Source organism: Tachyglossus aculeatus, chromosome 3, assembly GCF_015852505.1.
Source record: "Tachyglossus aculeatus isolate mTacAcu1 chromosome 3, mTacAcu1.pri, whole genome shotgun sequence".
NCBI lineage: Eukaryota > Metazoa > Chordata > Mammalia > Monotremata > Tachyglossidae > Tachyglossus > Tachyglossus aculeatus.
Genome location: NC_052068.1, coordinates 19,146,700 through 19,162,750, shown reverse-complemented (window position 1 = coordinate 19,162,750; position 16,051 = coordinate 19,146,700). Strand labels below are relative to the sequence as shown.

The window sequence follows — 16,051 nt, the reverse complement described above, 5'->3', positions numbered from 1 at the left end:
ACAACAAAACAACACATATTAACAAAATAAAATAAATAGAATAGTAAATATGTACAAGTCAAATAAATACAGTAATAAATCTGTACAGACATATATACAGGTGCTGCGGGGAAGGGAAAGAGGTAGGGCTGGGGGGATGGGGAGGAGGAGAGGAAAAAGTGCGATCAGTCTGGGAAGGCCTCCTGGAGGAAGTGAGCTCTCAGTAGGGCTTTGATAACGCTGTTGGGTAGGGACCGTCTCTATAAGTTGCCAGCTTGTACTTCCCAAGCGCTTAGTACAGTGCTCTGCACACAGTAAGCGCTCAATAAATACGATTGAATGAATGAATGAAAGGGAGGAAGAGAGCTAGCTTGGTGGATGTGTGGAGGGAGGGCATTTTACCACTGGGCCATGTTGCTCAATAAATGCCATTGATTGATTAATTGATTGATATAGGAGACCACAGTAGCCAAAGAAACCCTTTGTGCCCATGGACACAGCATTGTAGTAATAATAATAATATTTAAGGTATTTGTTAAGCGTTTACTATGTGCTGGGCACTGTATTAAGCAATGCACCCAGTCAGCATACAGCACAGGTCTTTCTGGGTGCACAACTTCCTCTCCCAAGCACTTTGTACATTGTTGGTCACTCACTAAGTACCATACAAACATTCATTCATTCATTCAAGCATATTTTTTTAATTTTTTTAATAGCATTTATTAAGCGCTTACTATGTGCAAAGCACTGTTCTAATTGTGGGGCACTAAATGTGTGCAGAGCACTGTGCTAGGCACTTGGAAAGTACAATTCAGCAACAAACAGAGACAATCCCTACCCAACAATGGGCTCACAGTCTAGAAGGGGGAGACAGACAACAAAACAAAACAAGTAGATTCATTCACTCATTCATTCAATCGTATTTATTGAACGCTTACTGTGTGCAGAGCACTGCATAGGCATTAATAGTATCAATATTAATAAATAGAGGTTGGTGTTCAAAGAGAACAAGTCTTTTAAGTTCTTTAAGCGTTTGATATTCGTCTCACCTCCCTCCTAAACCCCATAGCATATATGTAGACTGTGAGCCCACTGTTGGGTAGAGACTGTCTCTATATGTTGCCAACTTGTACTTCCCAAGCGCTTAGTACAGTGCTCTGCACACTGTAAGCGCTCAATAAATACGATTGATTGATTGATTGATTGATTGATTGCATAATTTATCTTATTGTCCATCTCCCCTTCTAGACAGAAAGCAGCTTGTGGGCAGGCAGTGTGTACCAACTCTGTTATATTGTACTGTCGGAAAGCCATGGGAAGGAGCGTGGCTCAGTGGAAAGAGCACTGTCTTGGGAGTCAGAGGATGTGGGTTCTAATCCCAGCTCTGCCACTTGTCTGTTGTGTGACTTTGGGCAAGTCACTTAACTTCTCTGTGCCTCAATTACCTCATCTGTAAAATGGGGACGAAGACTGTGAGCCCCCCGTGGGACAACCTGATCACCTTGTTAACCGCCCCAGTGCTTAGAACAGTGCTTTGCACATAGTAAGTGCTTAACAAATACCATTATTATTATTACTCTCCCAAAAGTTTAGTACAGTGCTCTGAGAACATCACTCAATATATACGATTGAGAACAGTGCTTGGCATATAGTAAGCACTTAACAAATGCCATCGTTATTATTATTAAAACAGAAAAGGAAAAACAGAGCCCTTTATTTTAGAACAGAAGAGTGGACATTTGATTACTAACAGAACCAACATTCCTTTGGCCCTGAGTGAATTCTCCAAAGTAGATTGTTTTTGAGCCGTCACTTGCTGAGAAGCCATCTGCCCTTTGACCATGCCCCCCTCCCTCACCACCCTCCTGTCCTCCTCTTCAGAAAAAGCCCGGGACCGAAAGTCAGAAGACCTGGTTTCTAATCCAGGCTCCATGCCTTACCTTTAGAGTGATCTTGTGTCAGCTTCTCCATGCCTCAGTTTCCTCATTTCTAAAATGGGGATAAAGCACCCATTTTCTTCCCTCTTACCTGCGAGTCCTGTGTGGGACTGGATCTGTGCCTGAACTGATAATTTGGTTTTATTTCCAGCGCTGGGAACATGGTACATGTTTAAATGGATGCCATCATCATGGACATGTTGGAGAAGTAGTGTGGGCTAGTGGATAGAGTTTGGTCCTGGAATCAGAAGGATCTGAGTTTGTGGATTTAGTGGAAGAGTAGGGCTTGGGAGTCCGAGGTCATGGGTTCCGGCTCTGCCACTCATCATCATCATCATCATCAATCGTATTTATTGAGCGCTTACTGTGTGCAGAGCACTGTACTAAGCGCTTGGGAAGTACAAGTTGGTAACATATAGAGACAGTCCCTACCCAGCAGTGGGCTCACAGTCTAAAAGGGGGAGACAGAGAACAAAACCAAACATACTAACAAAATAAAATAAATAGAATAGATATGTACAAGTAAAATAAATAAATAAATAGAGTAATAAATATGTGCAATCAATCAATCAATCAATCAATCGTATTTATTGAGCGCTTACTATGTGCAGAGCACTGTACTAAGCGCTTGGGAAGTACAAATTGGCAACACATAGAGACAGTCCCTACCCAACAGTGGGCTCACAGTCTAAAAGGGGGAGACAGAGAACAGAACCAAACATACCAACAAAATAAAATAAATAGGATAGAAATGTACAAGTAAAATAAATAAATAAATAAATAGAGTAATAAATATGTACAACCATAAATAAATATGTACAACCATAAATAAATATGTACAACCATATTTATTTATACAAACATATATACATATATACAGGTGTTGTGGGGAAGGGAAGGAGGTAAGATGGGGGGATGGAGAGGGGGACGAGGGGGAGAGGAAGGAAGGGGCTCAGTCTGGGAAGGCCTCCTGGAGGAGGCTGTGTTCCTTTGGGCAAGTCACTTCACTTCTCTGTGCCTCAGTTACCTCATCTGTAAAATGGGGATTAAGATAGTGAGCCCCACCTGGGACAACCTGATAACATTGTATCTCCCCCAGCACTTAGAACAATGTGTGGTACATAGTAAGCGCTTAACAAGTACCATTGTTATTATTATTATTATTGTTATTATTATTAATCCAGGCTCAACCGCTTGCAGTTGTGTGACTTTGGGCATGTCACTTAACTTCTCTGTGCCTCAGTTCCCTCATCCATAAAATGGGGATTTAGACTGTGAGCCCTATGTGGGACAGGGGTTGTGTCCCATCTGTTTATCCCTTGTATCTATCCCAGCGCTTAGAACAGTGACTGACACACAGTAAACGCTTAACAAACACCGCAGTTATTATTATTCCCGCTAGACTGTAAACTCGTTGTGGGGAGGGAATGTGTCTGTTAGATTGTATTCTCCCATGCACTTAGTACAGTGCTCTGCACACATTAAGCGCTCAATAAATACAGTTGACAGACTGACATTAAAAAAGGATCAGTCTCTCCACTTGGCCCTCTGTCCCCGTGACTTAGATGAATCCTGAAACCTCCTCTCCCCATTTCCCGGAGGGAATCCAAGAAACCGCCGAGTTACTTACATGGAACGCTGGGGGTTGGCGGTAATAATAGTGATAATAACAACTGTGGTATCTGTTAAGTGCTTACTGTGTGCCAGACACTGTACTAAATGCTGGGGTGGATACAAGCAAATTGGGTTGGACACAGTCCCTGTCCCACATGGGGTTCACAGATTCAATCCCCATTTTACAGGTGAGGTAACTGAGGCCCAGAGAAGCAAAGTGATTTGCTCAAGGTCACACAGCAGACAAGTGGTGGAGCTGGGATTAGAACCCAGGACCTTCTGACTCCTAAGCCCTCCATGCTGCTTCTTGACAAGGGCCAATGCTGGGACCAACCCTGGACATCAGGCTGGCCACACTTCATAATCCTCTCTCTTCTCCCATCACAAACAAGCCCGCACGCTTCGCTCCTCTAATGCCAATTACTTGCCGTGTGACCTTGGGCAAGTCACTCAACTTCTCTAAGCCTCAGTTTCCTCAACTGTAAAATGGGGAGTCAGTCATATGGGACAGGGACTGTTGTCCAACCTGATGAGCATATTCTCTTCATACAGTAAGTGCTTAACAAATACTTTCATTCATTCATTCATTCAATCGTATTTATTGAGCGCTTACTCTGTGTGGAGCACTGTACTAAGCGCTTGGGAAGTACAAGTTGGCAACATATAGAGACAGTCCCTACCCAACAGCGGGCTCACAGTCTAGAAGGGGGAGACAGAGAGCAAAACCAAACATATTAATAAAATAAAATAAATAGAATAAATATGTACAAATAAAATAAATAAATAAATAAATAGAGTAATAAATCTGTACAAACATATATACATATACACAGGTGCTGTGGGGAGGGGAAGGAGGTAAGGTGGGGGGACAGGGAGGAGGAGGAGGGGGAGAGGAAGGAGGGGGCTCAGTACTTAACACTTACTTAACAAATACTTAACAAATGCTTAACAAATAGAGAAGCAGTGTGGCTCAGTGGAAAGAGCTCGGGCTTTGGAGTCAGAGGTCATGGGTTCAAATTCCGCTCCACCAATTGTCAGCTGTGTGACTTTGGGCAATTCACTTCTCTGGGCCTCAGTTACCTCATCTGTAAAATGGGGATGAAGACTGTGAGCCCAACAGGGGACAACCTGATCACCTTGTAACCTCCCCAGTGCTTAGTACAGTGTTTTGCACATGGTAAGTGCTTCATAAATGCCATCATCATAATTATTATTATTAAATACCATAAAACCCCACTCAAAGTACCCCTTTCTCACATCCTCTCTTCTGCCTAAAACTAACACCCCCTTCACATTTTACAGATCACTGCTCTCCCCATCTTCAAAGTCTAACAAATAGTAGTGAAGCAGCGTGACTAAGCAGCATGGCTCAGTGGAAAGAGCACGAGCTTAGGAGTCAGAGGTCATGGGTTCTAATCTTGACTCTGCCACTTGTCTGCTGTGTGACTTTGGGCAAGTCACAACTTCTCTGTGCCCCAGTTCCTTCATCTGTAAAATGAGGATTAAGACTGTGAGCCCCACATGGGACCACCTGATCACCTTGTATCCCCCCAGCGCTTAGAACAGTGCTTCGCACATAGCAAGTGCTTAACAAATACCATTATTATTATTATTATTATTATTATCAGCTGTGTGACTTTGGGCAAGCCACTTAACTTCTCTGTGCCTCAATTCCCTCATCTGTAAAATGAGGATTAAGACTGTGAGCCCCACTGGGACAACCTGATCACCTTGTATCTATACCAGTGGTTAGAACAGTGCTTGACACATAGCAAGCGCTTAACAAATACCATTATTATTATTATTATTATTATTATTATTATTATTATTCCTCCAGGAAGTCTTCCCTGATTAAGCTCTTATCTCCCCACTGTATTTCCCTCCCTACTGAGTCAACCACGAACTTGAGTCCTCACCCTACCGACAGAACTTACTTAGGTATCCTTAAATCTATTGCTTCCTCTTACCTACAATGAACGCTAAAGCCTGTGTCCCCTTCTTGATCACGAGCTTTTCCAGGATGGAGATCAAATTTACTAGCTCTGTTGTGTTCTCCCAAGCCTTTAGCACCGAGAAAACCTTCAATAAACGCTATGGGTTGATTGATCGGTGGAATAATTCTTTCCTCCCACCCAGGTGGATAGAATGGAGCCCTGGATTCCCCTCAAGCATCGACGCCAAATGCCACAAGGATCTGCCCCGGGATATCCAGTTTGACAGCGAGAAAGGCGTGGACTTCGTCTTGAACTACTCCAAGGCGTGAGTAGCTGGGAGAGGACAGTGGCGGGGTTAGCTGTGGAAACTCCAGGCTTCCCTGAGGGAAAATGCAGAGATGGATGACAGCCAGAGCAGTTTGGTGGCTACCAAATTCTCCAGGAACGTGTAGTGAGAAAGTCTTAAGCCGACTATTTCCCTGCTCAAGGTCATGAACGATCTTCCGCTACACATAGCCTTATACTCAATTGCTTCCTTTGCCTATGATTTATTTCAGTGTCTGCCCCGTCCCCTGCTTAGACTTTAAGCTCCTTGAGGGCAGGAATTGTATGCGCTTAACATAGTAAGCACTTAATAAATACCATAATTATTATTAGTTGTAGTAGTAGTAATATCATTTATTAAGCCTATACTGTGTGCAGAGTACCGTACTAAATGCTAGGAGAAAATACACAGATGGGAATAAGACCAGGTCCCTATCCATTAGGGGCTCAAAATCTATAGTAATAATGATGGTATTTGTTAAGCGCTTACTTTGTGCCAAGCACTGTTCTTAGCGCTGGGGTAGATACAAGCTAATCGGGTTGTCTCACTTGGGGCTCACAGTCTTCATCCCCATTTTACAGATGAGGCACAGAGAAGTGACTTGCCCAAAGTCACACACCTGACAAGTAGCGGAGCCGGGACCCTATGTCCCAAGCAGCCTGCTAAGCAGTGGGGGAAATACCTGATAATCAGTTGGACACAGTCTAAGAAGGGAGAGCAGGTATTATACCCCCCGTTATAAAGATGAGAAAACTGAGGCACAGAGAAGTTAAGTTAACAAAGCAAGCCACTGTAGAGCTGGGATTAGAATCTGGCTCTCTTGATTCCCAATCTCACACTCTTTCCACTAGGTCACACTGCCTCTATCTGTAAATCCTCACTCTCACCATATTTTAGATGTTAGGGATGAAACTAGAGTTTAGCGAGAATACATCTGTGAAAGTAATCGACTGATCAGTCGTATTTATTGAGTGCTTTGCAGAGCGCTTGGGAGAGTACAGTAGAACAGAGTTGGTAGACACGATTCCTGCACATAAGAGCAGTCACAATAAATCATACTAAGTGCTTGGGAGAGTACAATATAATAGAATTGATAGACATGATCCCTGACCACAAGGAGTTTACAGTCTAGAGGACTGTATTAAGTGCTTGGGAGAGTATAGTACAGTACAATTGGTAGCCATGATCCCTGCCCTCAAAGAATTTACATTCTAGTAGGGAAAATAGATACTGAAATAAAGTACAAGGTAGGGGAAGTAGCAGAGCATAAGGATACGTACACCAATCAATCAATCAATGGTATTTATTAAGTGCACTGTACTAAGCACTTGAGAGACTACCATCTAATAATAATAATAATAATGAAGGCATTTGTTAAGCATTTACTATGTGCCAAGCACTGTTTTAATCAGTGGATAATAATAATGGTATTTGTTAAGCACTTACCACGTGCCAAGCACTGTTCTAAGCACTGGGATAGCTACAAAGTAATTAGCTTGTCCCATGTGGGACTCACAGCCTTAATCCCCGTTTTACAGATGTGGTAACTGAGGTCCAGAGAAGTGAAGTGGTTTGCCCAAGGTCACACAGCAGAAAAGTGGGTTGGTAGACATTCCCTGCCCGCAACCAGTTTACAGCCTGGGGGGAGGACAGATAATTGAAATAAATTACAGATTTATTTCACAGAGTGTAAGAAGATGCATGTAAGTGCTGTGGGGCTGAGGGTGGAGGGCATATTAATTACTTTGAGGGTGGTGTGAATATCAGGTACTGAAGAGGTACAGATCCACCGCCTCTAGATTGTAAGCTTGTTGTGGGCAGGGAGTGTGCCAGCTACATTGTACTCTCCCAAGTGCTTAGTACAGTGTTCTGCACACAGTACATGCTTAATAAATAATTGACTGATTGTCAAGTGCGTAGGAAACTCAGAAGAGAGGGGGAATAAAGGCTTAGTCAGGGAAGGCTCCTTGGAGGAGATGTGAATTAGTAGTAATCGTATTTATTGAGCACTTACAGTGTACAAAGCACTGTACTAATCGCTTGGGAGAGTACAATATAACATCAGACAGTCCCTGCCCACAACAAACTCACAGTCTAGGAGGGCTTTGAAGGTTTAGGGCTCTCATGGGGGCCTAAAGAGGATGCGGTGCAGTGCTCCACTCATAACCACCGGCCATCTCCCCTTAGTAAAGAGAGCATTTACCCCCCCAGGGGCTCTTACTACATTCACAGTGACCTCTGACCCTCTGGCTGGAAGGGGAGGGTGGCGGGGGAGACTAGTATGCGGTTTCCCTGTCCGCTTCCAACTGTCTCCGACCTTACTGCAGTTGGTCAGCAGGGTTGAGAGAAGAGTTTGTCCCAGAAAAGGAAGTTGAGTAAAAAAGAGTTTCCTTCAAGTGGAGCAACGCCGAAGGGACGGGGCGGCGAAGGGACGGGGCGTCTCGGCTGATAACGAGAGAGAGAGTCTTGTGTCAATGTGGTCGGGGAATGTTGACAGGGCCTCCGTTCCCTGTACCGCCTCTTCCCAGGCTGCTCAGGGGCAGAATCAGAATAATAATAATAATAATATAATAATAATGGCATTTATTAAGTGCTTACTATGTGCAAAGCACTGTTCTAAGCACTGGCGAATTTACAAGGTGATCAGGTTGTCCCTCATGGGGCTCACAGTCTTAATCCCCATTTTACAGAGGAGGTAACTGAGGCCCAGAGAAGTGAAGTGACTTGCCCAAAGTCACACAGCTGACAAGTGGCAGAGCCGGGATTTGAACTGATGACCTCTGACTTCAAAGCCCGGGCTCTTTCCACTGAGCCATGCTGCTTCCCTACTTCCCAAGCACTTAGTACAGTGCTCTGCAAACAGTAAGCGCTCAATAAATATGACAGAATGAATGAATGAATGAAGCACTGTTCTAAGCGCTGGGGGGAGGATACAAGGTGATCAGGTTGTCCCACGTGGGGCTCACAGTCTTAATCCCCATTTCACAGATGAGGGAACTGAGGCCCAGAGAAGTTAAGTGACTTGCCCAAAGTCACACGGCTGACAAGTGGCGGAGCCTGGATGACCTTTAGCTCCCAAGCCCGTGCTCTTTCCACTGAGCCACGCTGCTTACAAATGTATACACATACGCACACATGCATATACACATATGGACATATATATACATACATCACATGTACACACTTGTGGATGCACCAGCATGACTTAGTGGGAAGAGCACGGGCTTGGAAGTCAGAGGACGTGGGTTCCAATCCCAACTTTGTCACTTCTCTGCTGTGTGACCTTGGGCAAATCACTTAACTTCTCTGTGCCTCAGTTACCTCATCTGTAAAATGGGGAGTAAAACTGTGAGCCCCACGTGGGACAACCTGATTACCTTGTATCTACCCCAGCACTTAGAACAGAGCTTGGCACATAGCGCTTAACGAATACCATCATCATCATCATCATCACACTTATGTGTATGGAGAAGCATCACGGCCTGGTGGTTAGAACACAAGCCTGGGAGTCAAAAGAACCTGGTTTCCAGTCCTGGCTCTGTCCCTCAGTTTCCTCATCTGCAAAATGGGGATTAAGTCTGTGCGCCCTATGTGGGACAGGGAGATTTGCTCAACCAGATTTGCTCATAATAATAATGATGGTATTTGTTAAGCACTTACTATGTGAAAAGCACTGTTCTAAGCGCTGGGGAAGGTACAAGGTGATAAGGTTGTCCCATTAGGGGCTCACAGTCTTAATCCCCATTTTACAGATGAGGTAACTGAGGCGCAGAGGAGTTAAGTGACTTCCCCAAAGTCACCCAGCTGACTAGTGGCAGAGCTGGGATTTGAACCCATGACCTCGGACTCCAAAACCCGGGCTCTTTCCATTGAGCCACGCTGCTTCTCCATCTACCCCAGCTCTTAGAACCGTGTCAGGCACATAGGAAGCGCTTAACAAATACCACACATTATTATTATATGCATGTGGACATACATATGCACACTTGTATGCTTACACACCCGTGTACACAAACACACACCCTACCCAGAGACGGATCCGTTGCAGCGGTTTCAGATCTTGGGGAAGCGGGCCGAGTCAAGGAAAGTCTGTGGAGTTTAAGCAGTCAGGGCTATTTATTGAGCACTCTCGGAATGCAGAGCACTGTACTGGACCAGGGACAGCAGAAACGAGACACAGGTTTTCTACCTTCGAGGAGCTTATAATCTAACAGGGGAGACAGGCAAACAGGATTTACCAGTAGTGGAAGGGGGAAGCAGAATAAAGACAAAAAAGTCATAATTCGAATATGTCAGGAGAAAGTCCCAGGATTTAAAAGGCCACGCTGACAGCTGCCTTTCATTGAACGCATCTATGCGATCGATCAATCAATCAAGCTTTTTGAGGGCAGGGAATGTATCTGTTTATTGTTGTATTGCACTCTTCCAGGTACTTAGTAATAATAATAATGATGGTATTTGTTAAGTGCTTACTATGTGAAAAGCACTGTTCTAAGCGCTGGGGAGATACAAGGTGATCAGATTGTCCCACGTGGGGCTCACAGACTTAATCCCCATTTTACAGATGAGGTCACTGAGGCCCAGAGAAGTGAAGTGGCTTGCCCAAGGTCACACAGCTGACAAGTGGCGGAGCCGGGATTCGAACCCATGACCTCTGACTCCCAAGCCCGCGCTCTTTCCAGTGAGCCACGCTGCTTCTCTAATAATGATGGCATTTGTTAAGCGCTTACTATGTGCCAAGTACTGTTCTAAGCGCTGGGGGAGATACAAGGTGATCAGGTTGTCCCACGTGGGGGCTCAGAGTCTTCCAGGCCCCCGGGCCTGGAATGCCCTCCCCCGGGCCTGGAATGCCCTCCCTCTGCCCATCCGCCAAGCTAGCTCTCTTCCTCCCTTCAAGGCCCTGCTGAGAGCTCACCTCCTCCAGGAGGCCTTCCCAGACTGAACCCCTTCTTTCCTCTCCCCCTCGTTCCCCTCTCCATCCCCCCATCTTACCTCCTTCCCTTCCCCACAGCACCTGTATATATGTATATATGGTTGTACATATTTATTACTCTAATTATTTATGTATTTATTTATTTATTTTACTTGTACATTTCTTTCCTACTTATTTTATTTTGTTGGTATGTTTGGTTCTGTTCTCTGTCTCCCCCTTTTAGACTGTGAGCCCACTGTTGTGTAGGGACTGTCTCTATGTGATGCCAATTTGTACTTCCCAAGCGCTTAGTACAGTGCTCTGCACATAGTAAGCGCTCAATAAATACGATTGATTGATTGATTGATTGATTGATGTGGACATACATATGCACACTTGTATGCATACACACCCGTGTACACAAACACACACCCTACCCAGAGACGGATCCGTTGCAGCGGTTTCAGATCTTGGGGAAGCGGGCCGAGTCAAGGAAAGTCTGTGGAGTTTAAGCAGTCAGGGCTATTTATTGAGCACTCTCGGAATGCAGAGCACTGTACTGGACCAGGGACAGCAGAAACGAGACACAGGTTTTCTACCTTCAAGGAGCTTATAATCTAACAGGGGAGACAGGCAAACAGGATTTACCAATAGTGGAAGGGGGAAGCAGAATAAAGACAAATAGGTCATGATGCGAATATGTCAGGAGAAAGTCCTAGGATTTAAAGGGCCACGCTGACAGCTGCCTTTCATCGAACGCATCTATGCGATCGATCAATCAATCAAGCTTTTTGAGGGCAGGGAATGTATCTGTTTATTGTTGTATGGCACTCTTCCAGGCACTTAGTAATAATAATAATAATAATGATGGTATTTGTTAAGCGCTTACTATGTGCAAAGCACTGTTCTAAGCACTGGGGAGATACAAGGTGATCAGATTGTCCCACGTGGGGCTCACAGACTTAATCCCCATTTTGCAGATGAGGTAACTGAGGCTCAGAGAAGTTAAGTGACTTGCCCAAGGTCACACAGCAGACATGTGGTGCAGCCAGGATTAGAACCCATGGCCTCTGACTCCAAAGCCCGGGCTCTTACCACTGAGCCATGCTGCTTCTTTAGTACAGTGCTGTGCACACAGTAAGCGCTCAAAAAATACGATTGACTGAATGAATGCAGAAGGGAGAGCGAGCTGGGGAAAAGAGGGGTTTATCGGGGGAGGCCTGTCTCTGCCTGCCCCGCTGGGCTTGCTGGGGTCACTTTGGGCCACCACCTTTGGACAGTGGCCACGCACAAACCACATCTCCGGCCAGCTCTATTTCTAAGGCAGCTGGGGGGGTTTAGGACGGAGGAGTTTCCTCTGTGATTCTGTGGAACCCTTTCCCGCTGAACCCACTTGCCAAAGCTGTTTCGGCTCCACACCCAAGAGCCAAGCCGCGGTCGCCAGCTGTTTTTCACTCTGGGGAAAGGAAGCGACTTCCTCTGAGCAGAAAAGCTGCCCTCTTTCCCCTAAAAATAATAATGATGGTATTTGTTAAGCACTTTACTGGGTGCCAAGCACTGTTCTAAATGCTGGGGTAAATAATAATAATAATCGAGAAGCAGTGTTGCTTAGTGGAAAGAGCACTTCTTGGGAGTCAGAGGACGTGGGTTCTAATCCCGGCTCTGCCACCTGTCTGTTGTGTGACTTTGGGCAAGTCACTTAACTTCTCTGTGCCTCAGTTACCTCATCTGTAAAATGGGGATTAAAAGTGTGAGCCCCTCGTAAGACAACCGGGCTTTAGTTCCCTCATCTGTAAAATGGGGATTGAGAGTGTGAGCCCCATGTGGGACAGGGACTGTGTCCAACCTGACTACCAGCTATCTAGCATGCAATAGATATGGTATAGTGGCTACAGCACAGGCGGAGTCAGAAGGTCAAGGGTTCTAATTCCGGCTCTGCCACTTGTCTGCTGTGTGACCTTGGGCAAATCACTTCACTTCTCTGGGCCTCAGTTACCTCATCTGTAAAATGAGGTAACTTTAAAATCTCTTCAAAGTCCTACTGAGAGCTCACCTCCTCCAGGAGGCCTTCCCAGACTGAGCCCCCTCCTTCCTCTCCCCCTCCTCTCCATCCCTCCCTCCTTACCTCCTTCCCCTCCCCACACCACCTGTATATATGTTTGTACAGATTTATTACTCTATTTATTTTATTTGTACATATTTACTATTCTATTTATTTTGTTAATGATGTGCATCCAGCTTTATTTGTTCTGACGACTTGACACCTGTCCACATGTTTTGGTTTGTTGTCTGTCTCCCCCTTCTAGACTGTGAGCCCGCTGTTGGGTAGGGACCGTCTCTATATGTTGCCAACTTGTACTTCCCAAGCGCTTAGTACAGTGCTCTGCACACAGTAAGTGCTTAATAAATACGATTGAATGAATGAATGAATGAATAAAATGGGGATTGAGTCTGTGAGCCCCACATGGGACCGGGACTGTGTCCAACTTGCTTCGATTGTATCCACCCTGGTATTTAGTACTCTGGTACTCTGCACACAGTAAGCGCTCAATAAATACGATTGATTGATTGATTAGTACAGTGCCTGGCACAAAGTAAGTGCTTAACAAATGCCGTCATCATTAATGATAATAATAATAATAATAATAATGGTATTTATTAAGCACTTACTATGTGCCAAGCACTGTTCTAAGCACTGGTATAATGAATCCAATACAATGAAACTTTGGTTCCATTTCACTCGTTATCACTTTAGAAGCAGCGTAGACTTAGTGGAAAGAACTTGGTCATGGGAGTCAGAGGACCCGATCCAAGCACTTAGTACAGTGCTCTACACTCATTAAGCGCTCAATAAATACAATTGAATGAATTGAATAAATGGTTTCTAATCCCGGCTCTGCCACTTGTCTACTCTGTGATCTTGGGCAATCAATCAATCAATCAATCGTATTTATTGGGCACCTCACTTCATTTTAATGTGCCTCAATTTCCTCAACTATAAAATGGGGATTAAATACCTGTTCCCCCTCCTACTTAGACTGTGAGTCCTGTGAGGGACAGGGACTTGAAGTTACCCAGCACTTAAAACAGTGTTTGACACATAGTAAGCACTTAAAAAATGCCATAAAAAAATCCAACTTGCGATGCAGTAAGATGGAGAGTTCAATTTATCACCACTTCAGTCTCCCTCCCTACTGCCCCATCTATGCATTTAGTCCCACCCACTAAGCACATAGTCAGCCAGCCAGTCAGTGGTTTTTATTGAGCACTTACTGTGTGCAGAACACTGTATTAAGTGCTTGGGAGAGTACAATACAATAATAAAAAGACCCATTCCCTGCTCACAACAAGCTGACAAGTCTAGAGGGGTAGACTGACATCAATATAAATAAGTAAATTAGAAATTTACAAATATATTACAGGTATATAGGTACTCACCCCACCTCCAATCAATCAATTGTATTTATTGAGCGCTTACTATGTGCAGAGCACTGTACTAAGCGCTTGGGAAGTACAAGTTGGCAACATATAGAGACAGTCCCTACCCAACAGTGGGCTCACAGTCTCAGCATTTCTGTTCACGTCCTTACACTTGATTGCTTCCCTTCCCTGTAGTTTTTTTTTTTTTAATGTCTACATCCCCAACTAGAACCTAAGCTCCTTGAGGGCAGGGATTCATTCATTCATTCATTCATTCAATCGTATTTATTGAGCGCTTACTGTGTGCAGAGCACTGTACTAGGCACTTGGGAAGTACAAGTTGGCAACATATAGAGACAGTCCCTACCCAACATTGGGCTCACAGTCTAGAAGGGGGAGACAGAGAACAAAACATATTAACAAAATAAAATAAATAGAATAAACATGTACAAATAAAATAAATAAATAAATAGAGTAATAAATACATACAAACATATATACATATGTACAGGTGCTGTGGGGAGGGGAAGGAGGTAAGGCAGGGGGGATGGGAAGGGGGAGGAAGGGGGGGGGGGGGATCAGGGATCATGTCTTCCTCTTCTAAATGCTCCACCCCTTCAGCATTTCTGTTCACCTCCTTACACTTGATTGCTTCCCTTTCCTGTATTTTTTTTTTAATGTCTACATCCCGACCTAGAACCTAAGTTCTTTGAGGGCAGGGATCATGTCTTCCTCTTCTATTGGATTCTTTCAATCACTAGCAAAGTGCACAGCACACAGTGAGCACTCAATAAATATCATTGACTGAATGGTTGAACAGAGGAAGCTGGGGCTGAGAAGGCAATGAGTTAGGCAGAGGCGTAGCAATAATAATAATAATAACCATGGTATTTGTCAAGCCCTTACTACGTGTCAAGCACTGCGCTTAGTGCTGAGGTAGAGACAAGATCTTAAGGTTCTTCATGAGACTCACAGAATAAGTAGGATGAATAGGTATTGACTTTCCATTTTGCAGAGGAGGGAACTGAGGCATAGAGAAGTTAAGTGACTTGCCCAAGGCCACACAGAAGGTCAGTGGCAGAGCCGGAATGAGAATCCAGGACCTAAGGCTCCCAGGCCTGGGCTCTTTCCATTAGGTCACACTGCTTCTCAAGCTAAAGCAAGCAATAAGAAACCTGATATGATTAAATTCCGTAGTTTGCGGTCCAACATAGTAATCAGGAGAACATCATGGTGTAGTGACAGGCCTGGAAGCCCTGTTCTAATCCCGGCTCCACCACTTGTCTGCTGTGTGACCTTGGGCAAGTCACTTTAATAATGATAATAATAATAATAATAATAATAATAATGTTGGCATTTATTAAGTGCTTACTATGTGCAAAGCACTGTTCTAAGCACTGGGGAGGTTACAAGGTGATCAGGTTGTCCCACGGGGGGCTCACAGTCTTCATCCCCATTTTACAGATGAGGGAACTGAGACACAGAGAAGTTGAGTGACTTGCCCAAAGTCACACAGCTAACAGTTGGCAGAGCCGGGATTTGAACCCATGACCTCTGAATCCAAAGCCTATGCTCTTTCCATTGAGCCACGCTGCTTCTTTACTTGTCTGGACCTCAGTTCCCTCATCTGTAAAATGGGGATTGAAGTTGTGAGCGCCACGTGGGACCACGACTGGGTCCTACCCGATTTGCTTGTATCCACCCCAGTGCTTAGTACAGTGCTGGGCACATAGTAAGCTCTTAACAGATACCACAGTTATTGTTGTTATTATTATTAGGACTCTCCAAGAGACTTTCCCAGACTAAGGCTTATATTTCCCCTCTCTGCCCTCCCCTCTGTGTCAACTACTATTATTAATCCTGAGTCTGGCACCTGTCTGCTGTGTGAACTTGAGCAAGTCACTTCACTTCTCTGGGCCTCAGTTCCCTC

General features: G+C 44.6%; 1 protein-coding gene across 2 annotated transcripts in view; it reads left to right on the top strand.

Moving 5' to 3' along the window:
• The window catches only part of ALOX5 (arachidonate 5-lipoxygenase), a 98,477-nt gene that overhangs the window by 43,747 nt on the left and 38,679 nt on the right, over positions 1 to 16,051 (top strand). For both annotated transcript variants that reach the window (XM_038743804.1, XM_038743803.1), the window contains exon 4: positions 5,667 to 5,789. In XM_038743804.1, coding sequence (XP_038599732.1) covers positions 5,667 to 5,789 — 123 coding nt within the window. The remainder of the gene's footprint in view (positions 1 to 5,666; positions 5,790 to 16,051) is intronic.